Raw genomic sequence first — 15,961 nt, forward strand, 5'->3', positions numbered from 1 at the left:
GTGATAATCTGTCCAGCCAACCCCAGAAGAGAGAAAAGTTGCAGTAAGTGTAGTGTGGGCATACCACAGCAAGCAGTCCTGCATGAGCTGCTTTTTTTTTTTTTTTTATGTTCACAGAATGGTGACTCTGAGTGGAATCTGGCCTGCCAGTACTCCTTACAGAGGAAAGATAAGGAAAGTAACTCAGAATTCTTTAGAGACATTGTGTATGATTTAATTTCACACTTTTTGTTTGTTTGTTTGTTTTGTTTTTGTTTTTGCTTTGTTTTCACTAGCTATGCCATACTATTTGCTTCTGTAACCTAATCATACTTAGTATTTAAATTTCAATGAACAGCTTTTATCATTACTTTTGCTTCAGTCTTTTCAATATGCTCCACCATTTTCTGAAAGGTGCTACATGCTATTAAATGAATCTTTAATTCTGGAGATTTAAGGCTTTCATTTAGGGATTATTATTACAAATAATGGACATACTCTCAGTAAAACTGTGCGCCTGACATTGAGCTCCATCCATCACTTGATTTGGCAAACACAGAATGGGCAGCATGGGGCGTGTCATGAAATTACACAGGATATAATTCAAGAAGTTCAGCAAGTCTCTCCCAAGTGCAGCTGAGAAGCTGTACTTTTACCATCACAGGTGAAGCTGATAAGGTAAGCATTTCCTTCAATTATGATTTACGTTCTAACCTGCAATTTTTAAAAATGATCTTATAACTTAGAAAAAGATTGATAGAGCTTCATGTTTGTGATCTTCCAGATCAGTTGAAGAAACATATTATTAAAGGATGGCTTCTGCAAAAAACTCATCTCACCTTGTGCTGCATTACTGTATTGTTTCACAGTCTGATATGCATAAAGTCAAAGTATTTGTTTGTATGAAGTAAAGCTTTGTTTCCGAACACTTTTACGTTGAAAAGCTGGTGCTATGTTAAAACAGACTTTCTTCCTTTTTCCTCTATCCCTTTCTAATTTAGAATTTATATACAATATTGAATATGTTTGAATTCAAGAAGATGGAATCAGAGCTCAGTTGCAGGGATTAATGAACATGTTCTCTGAATGAAGTTAAGGAATGCAGCTTGTTCAAGGTGGCAACAGCACACTGCAGCTCTGTGTCATCTTTAAATTTTATATTTTCTGAAACTAAAAAAGCTGTATTGTTTGCTTCAAGAATATATTTCTTCAACAAGACCATAAATGGAGCTTAAAGCCTAAAATATAATACCCTGTGGAACTAGTAAATAATCCAAAAGTCTGCCTTACATCATCTACACAAGTGGTTTAAGAGTGAAATGGAATATGCATCCAGGGGAACAGATGGATGCACTGTTGTTCAAATTATCCCAAATTAAGGGATGACTGTCACACGAATATGCTGATTCCACATGGACAGTGATACATTTGGCAGAGTATCCTGGATTTCCCCTGCACATGGAGAAATTCCACCCTAAAAGGTTCTCTCTGCTTGTGACAACTTATGGAAAAATATAAATGGTATAAACACCCTACTGCTGCATTAGGCTTTACAGTGTTGCTGTTGCAGGGACAATTTTATAATAGTGTCAGAAAAAAGGCAGAGAAAATGTTTAAACACTGAAGATGTGAACTCTCTGCAAGTTAAACACAGACTAAACAAGCCCTTTTTAATTAAAAGGTGGCTTTCATTAAAAAAAAAAGATGACTAAAAATTAAAGAAAAAATTAAAAATAGTGAGATATAATTAAATCAACAAGGAATGGAATGTATATTAGTTACACACATTTGCCATAAAATGGATGAATTTGGTAAATGATTTGCTGTCTCCACTATCCTATTAAAAAAAAAAAAAAGAAGGAAAAAAAAAGAAAGTAATGATGCTAACTTTTGAGACCTCTGATGAAGTGGCTGGTGTTAGAACCCATTGATTTTAAAAGTGACATTGAAAACTGTAGTGAAGAACCTGGTTTGGAGTCTCACATGAATGAAGAATCTGAGAACAAAGCTCTGTGTCATTTTTTCCCTACAAAGTAAGAAAAGATTGTCAGTGAGCTTCTTACAAGTTAACTGATAGACTTTGCAATATTTTTAACAATATAGTATACATGTACAGAGGAGAACTTAAGTTTCAAACAAAAGAATCACCAGCCTACACATAGCTGGTAGCTATCCAGCATTTTGATTGCACACCTGCCTTTTAAATACACACCACTGTATTCTGTTTACTTAAAAAAGTTGAGCACCATGTACAAGGGTTCAAGTGTACTGACTTTCTTGCATTACAATTAATATTATATTTCAATGCAGTAAGTCAGACTCTTTCTGTTTGCTTTAGACAACACAGATTTCACAATGGGCTCCATCAGTGCAGCAAGCACAGAATTCTGTTTTGATGTATTCAGGGAGCTGAAAGTCCACCATGCCAACGAGAACATCTGCTATTCTCCCCTGAGCATCATTTCAGCTCTGGCCATGGTCTACCTGGGAGCAAGAGGTAACACTGAATCTCAGATGGAGAAGGTAAGTTACTTACTTGGGGTGTAAAGTGGCCTCTACTTCTGCTTGTCGATCCCTCTAAGTAACATCACTGAAATATATTGTTCACTGATGAGGTTCTCACATGTTTTAATGCACCAGAAATAGGCTAGTCACGAAATGGAGATTGGAGATTATTTAAAGCTGGAGAACATTCTAAAAGATGTGTGTGTGTGTGTGTGTGTGTGTATTTTCACTATAGGTGGCAATTAGTTTCAACTAAGAAAAAATAAATATCAAGGACAGTAACTAAATGGATCACCAGTCAGGAAATTTTACTATATTATTTTTTTCTAAATTCTGACATCTTCCAGATAATGTGTTTTTTGTAGTTGTTGTTGTTGTTTGTTTGTTTGTTTGGTTTGGTTTGGTTTGGTATAAGAAAGATAAATCCCTGGAAGAAAGGAAGAGAAAGAATATTATATATAAAATATATATGTAATATGAAATGAGAAATAAAATGAGAAATAATATGCAACTAAGTTAATTTCTAGATGTTCACTGAAAAAAATTGTCACTTAAGAAAAGTGACAATTAAGACAATTAAGACAATTAAGTGTCACTTAAGAAAAGTTCACAATTTCTCAGAAGGCTACTTGAGGTATAAGCCAGTTGCAAGATCACTTGTAACTTTTCAGTTCATCTATGTTCTCAGTCAGCATTTTTTTTTGTCTATTTCTCTTTTTGTTTTCTGAGCCAACAGGCCCACCTCAAACATCACATGTAAATTTTATATGCGTAACGTTTTTGGTCATACTTGTTATTTCTCCCACTGACATTTTCTCCTGTAGGTTCTTCACTTTGATAACATCACAGGAATGGGAGGCACCAGTGACTCCCAGGTAAGGAAATAGCTTACCTCCCTTTCTGCCCTATTTTCTCCTCCAGATGGAACTACAACTATTCTGCATCTGCAGTTTCAGACCATCAAAAATGATGGAAATTCTCTCAAACCAAGCAGGTCTGTGGAGGGATGTAACTCATTACACATGTAATTCATGTTTAAAGCCAGGGAAAGAAGGCAGGTTGCACATGTTGCACCAGAACAAGTGACAGGATGGGGAAGGATGCTTTGGGCACCAGGATACCTTCCTGGGCAGGGGAGCATGTGCACGCCTGCAAGCACTGCTGGGGGACAGCATGTGGAAGGGGCTCAGCACCTGGACCCAGCGTATGGCAGGCAGACTGCAGTGGAGAGTCTCCAAAGCAGGTTAAGGAGATGGTGGGCAGGAACAGCCCAGAAGACTCAGTGACAGGGTAATGACTGCACTCTTGTAAAAAGCGTGTTTCGGGAGACTTACCTTGAGAAAGGTGTATTTGTCAGTTCAGTGCACCACCATCATGGCAGCTGCTGACGCAAAGGGGACAGCTCCAGGTCTGGGGCAGGGATTCCACTGTGGCCTGACTGTTACTACTGGTGGGGACGGTCCTTCAGGGTCTGATTTTCTAGGTAGGAAACTTAACGTGTCGTATTGTCTTGTTTACATGTCATCCCCTCAGTGTGGCCCTTCTGAACACTTCCACGATTCATTCAAGGATCTTCTCTCAGGCATTGCCATGCCAAATGCTACGTATGTACTCAAGATCGCTGACAGACTCTACCTTGACAAAACATACCCAGTTCTTCCGGTGAGTTGTGGTATGACCTGGCGTCAGCGAGATCCCCCCTAGGGAAGCACCACTGACAGTAGTCTGCTGGCTGTTGATGAAGAGGTTGCTGTTAGCCATGAGGGGAATTGGTTCTGGCCCCAGGAACAGTCCAAACCTTTCTGTGGCTTTTAGGGGGAGGCCAGGCAATGGTATAATGGCATAATGTGCCCATGCTGCAATAGCTACAGGGAGTAATCCATATTGCTGTTTATTCATCAAAAATGCCTTTTAATGAAAAATGCAACCTTCAAGGAAGGAATCTGGAATATGTGACGTGAAAGAACAAAGACCAAAATTGTCAAAAATATTTTTCTCATTTTTTTTTTCAAAGCCAGATATAAAATATTCCCAGTGAAAGAAAACTTTAGTTTTGAAATCAAAAATAGGAATGTACAGACACAGAATTCAAAAGAAAAAGTGGGCACGAAGAGAAAGAAACAAATATCATCTGTCCTTAATAATGTTTGCTAAACTGGAAGTGTTACGGTAAAATGAGGAAAATATTTCAAAATTCGAACTTAGAAACCTATCTGAAGAAAAAAGTACCAAGTCTAAATATGTAAAGTAGCCTTTATTGTCCAGCTTCAAGATTCAGTTACAGCAAGACAGCCGATTGACATGTTCAGGCGTGTCATAGAAGTTCACTTTTCTTTTAACCAACGATTCTGTTTCATTTTGTAATTTTGCATTTCACATTCATATACTTTAAAGTACTTAACAATCTGACAAATGCAATTCTTCTGCTTACAGGAATACTTAAAATGTGCACAGAAATTCTATAAGGCAGGGCTGGAAGAAGTTGACTTCAAAACAGCTACAGAAGAAGCAAGACAGCTCATTAATTCCTGGGTGGAAAAAGAGACAAATGGTAACGAGTAAAAATATTTGCCCTTAGCTGCCATAATCTAGACCCTTGTCTTCCTCTCCTCATAATGAGAAAAAGCAGATCAAGCAACACCAGGTTGATTGCTGCTATGAAAGCAAAATCCCACAGAGCTCACCATGCCCTTCATTGCAGGCACCCATGAAAACCAGAGGAGGTGTGTCTCAGCACTCTCTGCCTTGCTTCCTTCTTACAGGACGCATCCAAGACTTCCTGGTATCAAGCTCCGTTGATCTCAATACTGCCCTGGTCCTCGTTAATGCCATTTACTTCAAAGGCACGTGGAAGAGAGCCTTTAAGGAAGAAGACACTCAGGAAATGCCCTTCAGCATGACAAAGGTAGGGGCGCAGGCACAGCTTGTGGCCAGGCCAGCTGTCCGCTCGCATGGCCAGCAGGCTGGGTGCCACAGGCCCCACGTGCTGCGGCCATTGGCTGGCTGATTTAGCTGGGGCCCTCGCTGGCAGCGCGTGGGGCAAGGCCACGGAGCGTGGGCAAGAGCTGCAGCTGACCAGAGCACAGCAGCAGGCAAGAGAGGAAATGGAGACACGGCCTGAGGATCGAGCCCACTTCCTTTGAAGGCTTGCACATATACTCAATTAAAGCAAAAATTGCTCCCTGCTCACATCATCTCATGCTTCTGTTTTGCAGCAAGACAGCAAGCCTGTGCAAATGATGATTCAGAACAGCACGTTTAAGGTGGCCACGGTGCCTGCGGAGAAAATGAAGATCCTGGAGCTTCCGTACGCCAGCGGAGAGCTGAGCATGTTGGTGCTGTTGCCTGATGAGGCTTCTGGCCTGGAGCAGGTACGGCCCTGGCAGGGGAAGCACAGGAGTTATCAGTGCAGTGGCACCTGGCTTCCATCAGAGCTTGTGCAGTCCTCTTACACCATGAGGGGAGCACACCAGCTGCCCAGGTGCTAGCAGGGGCCTGGGACTCAATCTGGTAAAACAGAGTGCAGTGGTGCTGTAGCCCTGCAGAAGGGGATGTTGGGATATGCAGTGATCTCCATCAGGTACCAGAGATAAGTATGCTAGCAGGATATTTTTTTTTAATATATATATATATATTTGAGAGAGATTTCAATTCCCACTGATAAAGTAGAGCTCAAACTCTGTTAACAAGTCATAGGGACCAATTGTCCTGTTAATAATCATTAATAGATTTTTCACAAAGCAGTGAAAGAAATAGATTTAGAATTGGGTTTTTGTAAATATGAGGGATATTATAAAAGATCTTGTCTCACTGAAATGTTAGCTGCATAGGTCTGCAAATGGTCATATATCTGATTTAATGTTTTCAAGAACTGCTTTTACACAAAAACATTTGATCTCATTGAGAAATTTTCAGATGACAGAGTTTTGGAAAACTTCATCAAGACAGATGTCATTTAGCCAATAGTCAGGAGGAAGCATACAAGACAAACAAATACATTTAAGATTGTCAGTTCTATTTTGTACACAAATGAAAAAAAATAATAACAAATGGTATTAACACAGCTGTAATGTCCATCGTACTCTTACCTTAGGCATTTCACTTCTTGCCTTTCTTTGCAGATTGAGAACACAATCAGCTTCGAAAAACTCACACAGTGGACCAGTTCTACTATGATGGAAGAAAGGAGAGTGAAAGTGTACCTCCCCCGCATGAAGATGGAGGAGAAATATAACCTCACGTCTGTCTTCATGGCCTTGGGAATGACTGACCTGTTCAGCCCTTCAGCCAATCTGTCTGGTATCTCTTCTGCAGAGAGCCTGAAGATGTCTGAGGCTGTGCATGGGGCGTACATGGTAGTCAATGAAGAGGGCACAGAGGTGGCAGGCTCAACAGGGGTGATGGGAGACATCAAGACTTCCCCTGAGTTCGAAGAGTTTAGGGCTGACCACCCATTCCTCTTCTTGATCAGACACAACCCAACCAACACTATTCTCTTCTTTGGTAGATATTGTTCCCCCTAACAAGAGAAAGAGTTGGAAATAACACATGCCTTCCCCTCCCTCAGAATTTGAACCCTTTTACTGTAGTATTGTAGCATAATTTAATCTCAATATTTTATCAAAGTGGAAAGCCTTTAATATCTAGGGAGATATTCTTGAAGAAGCATGTGAATTTTCAGATCTTTATGTGCAGGTATTTCTGATCAGTTTGGATTCAGGACTTATATCCAGAGCTGAATGAAAATTTCAGCAGGTAGCTTAGGAAGATTTCCCAATGTCCTTGACTAACTTGGGAAACAGGGCCAATGTTTTGACTTTTTGTGAGAAATCCTGCCATTGCTATTGAGATCTGGTTTCTCTATAGGAGCTTTGTGAAATAAACACTGCTTGCAGTATAATCCTTGTCCTTCCTGTTGAACTTGCTGGGCAACCATCCTTGAATTGATGCCTGGACAACTTTCAGATGAAATTCTGAACTTCAGCAGATCACTCTTCTTCCAGCATTTGGGCTTCTTTGTGCTGCACATACTATAAGGCCATGCCACTTTTTCTGAGGGAGCATACAGACAGTATACCATTTCTTAAATAATCTCCAACCACAACATCTTCCTGAATGATATTATTGCCCTTTTTCCTTTCAGTGACATATCATTGATTTTTTGAATGTACGTGCATTGTCCTTCTATTTATTCTAATAAAAGCTTTGCAAACTAAGCATGTCATTACCTATTTTGGGTTACTGCACCACACAAGTTGAAGAATGTGTTATAGTGGGTAATGATTATTGACGGTAGTGGTTTAGAGTGGTATTTATATCCTATATTCAAAATCAGGATATACCCATATATGAGGTCACTGAATATTTAAAGATTTCTTTTTCTTTTCTAATTTTGAGCTTAAGCAAAGTAAACCCTACAGCTCCTAGTCTTACTTTGAGCTTCTCTCCAGATAGCACATCAAGTAACTAAATCTTTGAATTTGCCATTTTATTTCTGCATAGTTTTTACAGAAATTCTCTAAGGGTCTCAATAAATATATCAAAGTGATGCATACAAGATACAACTTAAAAAACATGAGAAAAGTAGCAGGAAAACACATTTTTATACCCACTACAAAGTCTATGGGAGAACTATAATTATTGGTCTTCCCAAGACAGTCATAAAGGATTAGCTATGGTTAACACAAGTATTAAAGGAAAACAAACAAACAAACAAACAAAAGGTATTTCAAGAGATATGAATTCTTAAGTTTTAATGTGTACATTATGTTTTTCTTCCTGTATAACTGCAGACAACACATTTTTGCTATAACTCCAAACAAAAACCAACCAAACAAAAAAAGCAGGACTCATAAAATATTGTCCTGGAAAAGAAAATCATGACAGAAATGATAAGTGTCTTCCTAAAACTGGAGATTTTAAAGACACACTGGGTCCACCTAATACCCTCACTGTGAAACAGAAGCATTTGAATGTTGTTTTAAAAATGGCCCCTTAGGTATCATTAGGGATAAAAAGTAATGCTGATCAGACTTCTGAAAGATAGGCATCTGTTGAAAGCTATGTTTGGGTGCTTAATATAGGTTCCAATTTTGTTCTTATTTTAATTTTTGTGCAAGTGGGTGATTCTGGTCTATATATTGAAAATGTTGATCAGTGGAACTGTGCTTGGAACCAAGTGATTTTCTCGGGGAAGTCAGAGGTATTATTTGATGAAAGTCCAGGCGCATTTTAAGATGACAAGCCTGTGAGCTTCAGAGTAGAATAATACAGAAGAGAGAGTTTATGAAGGAGAAAACTTCCTCTCTCTCTCAAGGCTAAAACAAGAGGTAAAAATACAGATTCAGAAAAGATGAAAGAAATCTATCCACCGTATCAATGTCTGGGCCCAGAACTGTACCTGTGCTTTGCTGGTCTGGGCCAGCAGGATATTCTGTAAAGGAGCTGGCACAGTAAGTGCCACTACACCCCATTTTCTCTCCATGCTGTGTTGTTTTAGATATGCAGTACTATATGGAATGAAAATAGCCAGGTGCAATCACACTCTTCGTAATGTCTCATGAGAAGCGCTCTGTGGACTGGGTGTACCTTTCCTTCTCACATCATTTGGAGAAGGGACCATCACAAAATCATTTGGAGACCATCCACGAACATTCCACGTCTCTGCACATTTCACTATCTTCTTGTAAGCAAACCAAATCCGCAGGTGAAGTCACAAGGCTTTGCAGGCAGTATGCTCTAGTCATAGTCACCAGAGGAAGGGCACTCAGAGAACATCTTGGACTCAAGTGAGAAAGCTTTTCTGGGCTCCCAAAAGATACTTGAGAAAGCATAGCAAGACTACAGCCACAAGTCAGGGATTCCCAATCAAGTCTGTAATGGTGAGGTAGGTCAAAGATCAAGCCAGAAGATTAAGACCATGGGTCAGGGTCTGTAGTGGTCCTAACTTGAAGTGTTGTATGCTGAAGAGTTAGAGGCTCACATAAAAGTTGACCTGATCAAGCACAGGCCTGTGCTATGCTATGCTGTGTTATGCTGCCCTCATTGCTTGTCCTTCAGGCATGTACTTTGCTGAAAGCATCATGTAGCTGCAGGATAAACTTTTAGCCTGCTAATCATAATGGAGGACCTGTAGAGGTCCCTGGACTGGCACCTGGTGATGATACCACTGGCATATATTTGTCTTCATCATGAAGAGAAACAGCATGTGTCCATAAAAAATACATTCTTGCTCAGCAGTAGAAATGATGAACAGTGTTGCTTACTTCTAAGAACATCCTAAAAAAAACCTGTAAAGACCACAATGCCAGTGAACCTTTCTATGGATGGGATTTGCGCAATGTGCTGTGCCCTGACTAAAGGTTCCTCCAATGCTACAAAGTTTAGAGTTCCAGAACCTGAAGGGATGTGAAGTTATCTGTGCTATCTCTTTTTTTTCCTTCTCTTAGCTAAAAGCATTAGCTAGAAGTATTTCAATGTTAGCTAAAGGTATTTTAATCAATACCTTATGAAGTCTGAGTGTCTTTATTACTGGTACCCAAAAGGAACTCTTGCAGTGGTGCATTACAAAGTCCAGCTCAGTGAGGTTCATGGCCAGGCACAGACATGCAAAGTAGCTTGGGCAAGAAGCACAATAAAGAGGTGCAGTTTAAATGCTTCTTCCAAGTGAGGGGAATGTAGACTGTGAAGTACACACCCTGTACTAGGGGTGATCTTTGTGAGAGGAAGCCATGGACTGCCCTGGGCCAGTCATAGCCAGTTGCAGGTGGCTCTGTAACTCATGAAAACAAATCCCTGTGCGCCCAATCTTCAGCCAGTCAGAAAAGTATATGGCACCTCTGCTCAAACATAGTTAAGAAAAGGTGGTAGCTGCTAGTGACAAGAGATATGTGAGGAGACACAAAAAAGGAAGACTGGAGAGTCAGAAAAAGGGGACACGTGAGGAGAAATGTGAGAGATGATTTTGGAGAAACAAAACAGAAGAGACACGTGGAAGGAGATGTTGGGAGCACAGGTAGAGACACGCTCTTGGGAGGAGGTGCTCCATGACAGACGACATACCTCTGAGGCACTGTGGCCATGGGCAACATATGTTAGGCCAGTGACACCTTGGAGGGACAGCAGCCTGAAGGTGACTGACACTGGGGTAGGGACGCCCCTGAAGAACTGTATCCCATGGAGCACATTAGAGAAGAATAAACAAGTAACCAGCAACTACTGGCAGACAGAAAAGATAATATACTGACCCCAACATCTTACATTGTTTCACTGAAGAGAGTGCAACAAGGAAGATAAAACCTAGGAAGCAAGGAAGGAAAGGTGATAAACTGAAGGTGACTGTGAAGAAGAGCGGAGAAATGTTTAAATGTCAATTTCATAGCTTGTTGCATTGATTATGATTATTATTGTTATTATTATTTTTTGGTCCATTCCTGAATTAGTAATTAAAATTATGTTAATTAGCAAGAAATTAGATGAAACTCCCCCATTCAAGACTGTTGCCCACAACAGAAGCCCACTTCTGAGCCTTAGTCCTTTGGTTCCTGCCTGAGGTATACTCTAGGTGCGCCTGTCTCCGGGCCTGCCTCCTGATGGACCTCAGACCCAAGCTGTTGCCATGTCTCCAGTACCATCTCCTTTGTTTCTAAATGGGTGACAAAGCCCTGAGTGCACTAACAAGCCTTTAGTGGCCATGACCTGACACACTTGGAGCCTTTACACACCTATGCACCCAGGAGCTCTATTTGATCTGAACGAGGGGATGAAGTGCATCCTCAGTAAGTTTGCAGATGCTGGGTGGGAGTGTTGGGTAGGAGTGTTGATCTGCTTGAGGGCAGTAAGGCTCTACAGAGGAATCCAGACAGGCTGGATCACTGGTCTGAGGCCAACCGTATGAGGTTCAACAAGCCTGAGTGTTGGGTCCTGCACTCAGGGCACAACAACCCCACACAACGCTACAGGCTGGTGGAAGAGTGGCTGGAAAGCTGTCCGGAGGAAAAGGACCTGGGGGTATTTGTCAATAGGTGGCCAAATATGAGCTAGCAGTGTGAAGCATAGGAACAGCCTTCCCTGGGAAGTAATTGAGTCACCATCCCTCGAGGTATTTAAAAGACATGTAGATGTGGTGCTTAGGGACATGGTTTAGTGGTAGTGTTGGCAGCACTAGGTTAACAGTTGGACTTGATGGTCTTGGAGGTCTTTACCAACCTAAGGGATTCTATGATTTAAGCTCTGCCATGGGCCTTCGGTTCTTCCCTGTGCTACATTAGATGTTCTAGTACAGTGTTTACTAGTCTCCACTTCAAACACAGCTGTGCCAATAGCTGGCCAAGGACTCCTCGTGTGACCTGGGCCATGCCTTGCCAGTAAGAACCTGCCAGTCATCACTGGATTCAATCCTAACTCTGACCTGTGAAGGGACTTCTTGGCTTGACTTTGGATGTGCCCCATTTCCATGATACTGCCTTATGATTTGGACTCTTGTTTGAAGCTGGCCATGTTCTCTGAGCTAGCTCCAACCATTCTTTTCCAGGTCTTGCTCAGGTTCTGTGGGACTGGGCCCTGGCCAACCTCTGGCCATACAGGGCCTTATTCCTATAAAATTTCCTGTGGGACTGGCCTAGCTGTGGGCTCTGATATCCCCACAGCACTCACCTTTTACTCAGGCCAGGCTCCTAATTAAGCCCCCTTCCACCCTGCCAGGTCCTCCTTTCCACACCCAGCAGGGACCCACAGGACAGCATGACTCCCTCACTCAGCCCAGAGCCACTCATGCCATGTCCCCTTACAGCCCGCTGTTCCTGCTTTGGCTCTATGTCCCCTAAAACAACAAGCGTAGCAGATGAGGGAAAGGCTGTGGATGTGGTCTACCTTGATTTCAGTAAGGCTTTTGAAACTGTTTCCCACAGTATTCTCCTGAAGAAACTGGCTGCTCATGGCTTGGACTGGCGTATGCTTCGTTGGGTTAGAAACTGGCTGGGTAGCTGGGCCCAGAGAGTCGTGGTGAATGGAGTTAAATCCAGTTGGAGGCCGGTCACTAGTGGTGTCCCCCAGGGCTCAATATTAGGGCCAGTTCTCTTCAATATCTTTGTTGATGATCTGTATGAGGGGATTGAGTGCACCCTCAGTAAGTTTGCAGACGACACCAAGTTAGGTGCGTGTGTCGATCTGCTTGAGGGTAGGAAGGCTCTGCAGGAGGATCTGGATAGGCTGGACCGATGGGCTGAGGCCAAGTGCCGGGTCCTGCCCTTGGGGTGCAACAACCCTAAGCAGCGCTACAGGCTGGGAGATGAGTGGTTGGAAAGCTGCCTGGCCGAGAAGGACCTGTGAGTATTGGTTGAGAATCAGCTGAATAGGAGCCAGCAGTGTGCTCAGGTGGCCAAGAAGGCCAACAGCATCCTGCCTTGGATCAGAAACAATGTGGCCAGCAGGACTAGGGAAGAGATTGTATCCCTGTCCTCCGCTCTGGTGAGGCTGCACCTTGAGTACTCTGTTCAGTTTTGGGCCCCTCACTACAGGAAGGACATCGAGGTGCTTGAGCGAGTCCAGAGAAGGGCAACAAAGTCTGGAGAACAAGTCTTATGAGGAGCAGCTGAGGGAACTGGGATTCTTTAGCCTGGAGAAGAGGAAGCTCAGGGGCAACCTTATCACTCTCTACAGGTACCTTAAAGGAGGCTGTAGCGAGGTGGGGATTGGTCTGTTTTCCCAGGTGCCTGGTGATAGGACAAGGGGAAATGGGCTGAAGTTGTGCCAGGGGAGGTTTAGCTGGATATTAGGAAAATCTTCTTTACTGAAAGGGTTGTTAGGCATTGGAATGGGCTGCCCAGGGAAGTGGTTCAGTCACCATCCCTGGAGGTATTTAAAAGACGTTTAGATGTAGAGCTTAGTGATGTGGTTTAGTGGAGGACTTGTTAGTGTTAGGTCAGAGGTTGGACTAGGTGATCTTGGAGGTCTCTTCCAGCCTAAATGATTCTGTGATTCTGTGAATGAGGGGAAGTTGCTTGTAGTTTGCTTTTGGTTCTTACTGCTCTAGTCTGTTATCAATAGGTAATAAATAATATTAATCTCCCTTATCCTGAGTCTGTTTTGTCCATAGTGAGTGATCTCCCTGTCCTTATCTCAACCCAGAAAAGTTTTTTCATTGTATTTTCTCCCTGTCTCTTGCTGGAGAGTTCCTGTCCAAAGGAAATTGACCGGACATGTCATTTTCTTTGGTCTGGAGAAACAACATAATCCCACAGAACAACTGAGAGAGAAACCATCATTGATAGCTACAGCACCAAGGTTTGCAATGGCAACCAGTTAGACAGTCAGCTGTAATCTGGACAAGATGATTTCCTTCTCTGTGAATGGTTGCTTCTGTCCCTCATGGAAAGGCAGTTTACATATTCACAATGTGGGATGAAGACAAACACAGAAGAATTAACATGTTTCTGCCTGCTGGCAAAATTGCAGTAGCAAAGAGGAGAACAAAATCTCAAGTTCTGCATAGGTTTTTGTGATTGGATAGGAGGCTTTGATCTGTGAGCTGACCTGGACTTCCTCTGCGTTTGTATAGAAAGTGTCTTTTATACTTTCAGGTGTCCAAGGCTTACTTACTCATGAGTCTGTTGGTTTAGGGACAGCTCCACAATGAAATGCTTGGCAGTGGAAAGGGTAGCAGAGCCTTAGATGACCTTTTACTTGGGACAAGCATTGACAGACAAGGATGTGTGACAAAACTATTTGTACTGCTTTGCACAGCTGTGCTGGACACAGCAAGCCATTGCCAGCTGCCCCAGGTAGCCTTCCAACTGCTATGAGGTTTGCTTACCCTCTCTAGACCACATGCAAAGAAGACTATGCAAGACCCATTGTGTGTTGGTAATGCTGTGCTGACAGCCTCTTCTGATCAAGATCTTCATTTGCTCATGGACGGTTTTTGCTGCTTGTAACTGGCCTTCTGTCAACTGGCCTTCCAAACTTAACTATCAGTTTGAGCACAGAAAACCAAAACAGACCTCTTGGAATAAGTGTAGAGTATCTTTCTCACACACTATCAAAGCAGAACTTCTTAAGTTCTTCCTTCGGGGAATCATGGTTGTCTAAGAAAGAGGCTTCAGGGACACTTTGAAGGCAGATTTGACTGAGTCAAATGTACTGGCCAAGTCTTATATGAAGCAATGGAAGACTAATATGTGGAAATATAAATACCTGTGAACACCAAGTGGTCCTGAACAGAAAAGGGATAGGAAGCTAAAACAGTGGTACAGACCTGAGGTTCAGTATGAACAATATGAGAAACCAGCTTATTAGCTGTAGACACATCTGCCCACTTTGATATGTCCTCTTCAGGCTTCTAATCTTCAGCTTTGAAGGCCTCCCGATGACCAGAATTTTGTGGACACACAGCTTAAAAGGAAAGCAAGGTGTGATACACTTCTTCTGACACTTACTCTCCAGGCACACGTCCCAGTATTTTACTATATGCCAAATTTTCATTTGGACACCTAGCACTGGAAATCACTTCTGCCTTTACCGATATCTGTGGTATCACCTCACCTCTGTGGTGGTTTAGCGACAATGGGAAGCTAAGCACCACCACACTCTTCTCTCACTCCCTCTCCTCAGAAGGACACAAGGAGAAAATATAATACAAAAAGTTTGTGGATTGAGATAAGGATAGGGAGATCACTCACCAGTTACTGTCATGGACAACAGACTCAGCATAAAGATTAATATTACTGATTGCCTATTGATAACAGATTAGACCAGTAAAAACTAAGAGCACCTTCCTCCCACCCCTGGCTTCTTCTGCCTCCTCTCCCTGCATGGGACATAGGAGTGGGGAATGGGAGTTGCACTTGTCTAAAAGGGGCAGCTTCTGGGCTCTGCTCAGAGAGGCAACCCTCCCACTCTCAAAAACTTGCTACACAGACCCAATACTACCTCCTGAGCTACAGAAATGAAATTTTGTACCCTCTCTGCTATTGGATACAAAAGAGTGAATGTGCCTACTTGAGTTCAGTGCCCTGGCTCCCAGTATACCAAACTATTATTCACTACTCGTAAGACAAGTTATGGCGAAGTGTTAATAACACATTTATTCATAACAGCCCGAAGGAGGCAATGCACTAAATTACATTCATAAAGGCTTTATGTATTATAAATAAATACATAAATAAATACATACGGTTTACTATATATGCCAGCATTACTTTGGAAACACCTCACCCTTTCTGACCTGATCTGCTGTTTGCTCAAACAAAATGGCTGACAGTTTTGGCCACGGTGGGTACCTTGCTCCTTTTCTTTAGCAGAAACTTCTCTGAGACAGAAGTTATTAAAGATCCTGCCTGACAACTCAGTCAAGAATAGAGCTTCTCCTAGAGAGCTTTCATTAAAAAGCACTTTATCCTCCTTGTTTCACAAGGCTTGTTAATTCTTACTGCTGATCTCCCTGTGAGTGGCTTGTGAGCTAGCAGCTAAGGTACTGGCT

The 15,961-nt window shown here is 42.2% G+C and overlaps 1 protein-coding gene across 1 annotated transcript; it reads left to right on the forward strand.

Annotated features, from left to right (window-relative positions):
* The first annotated feature begins 522 nt into the window (after positions 1 to 522).
* On the forward strand, positions 523 to 7,540 carry LOC118251017 (ovalbumin-related protein Y-like). Its single transcript, XM_035552730.2, has 8 exons — positions 523 to 657; positions 2,318 to 2,502; positions 3,309 to 3,359; positions 4,018 to 4,146; positions 4,918 to 5,035; positions 5,247 to 5,389; positions 5,700 to 5,855; positions 6,606 to 7,540. The coding sequence occupies exons 2-8, from the start codon at positions 2,335 to 2,337 to the stop codon at positions 7,005 to 7,007; spliced, it is 1,167 nt and encodes a 388-aa protein (XP_035408623.1). The 5' UTR covers positions 523 to 657; positions 2,318 to 2,334; the 3' UTR covers positions 7,008 to 7,540.
* The last annotated feature ends 8,421 nt before the right edge of the window (positions 7,541 to 15,961 follow it).

The sequence above is a fragment of the Cygnus atratus genome, chromosome 2 (genome assembly GCF_013377495.2).
Source record: "Cygnus atratus isolate AKBS03 ecotype Queensland, Australia chromosome 2, CAtr_DNAZoo_HiC_assembly, whole genome shotgun sequence".
Taxonomy (NCBI): domain Eukaryota; kingdom Metazoa; phylum Chordata; class Aves; order Anseriformes; family Anatidae; genus Cygnus; species Cygnus atratus.

Excerpts from the sequence above, each read along its gene's own strand:
- LOC118251017 (XM_035552730.2), top strand. The coding sequence starts at position 2,335 with ATGGGCTCCATCAGTGCAGCAAGCACAGAATTCTGTTTTGATGTATTC. Across the intron at positions 4,147-4,917 it reads AAACATACCCAGTTCTTCCG|GAATACTTAAAATGTGCACA; the intron begins GTGAGTTGTGGT and ends TTCTGCTTACAG. Across the intron at positions 5,856-6,605 it reads AGGCTTCTGGCCTGGAGCAG|ATTGAGAACACAATCAGCTT; the intron begins GTACGGCCCTGG and ends CTTTCTTTGCAG.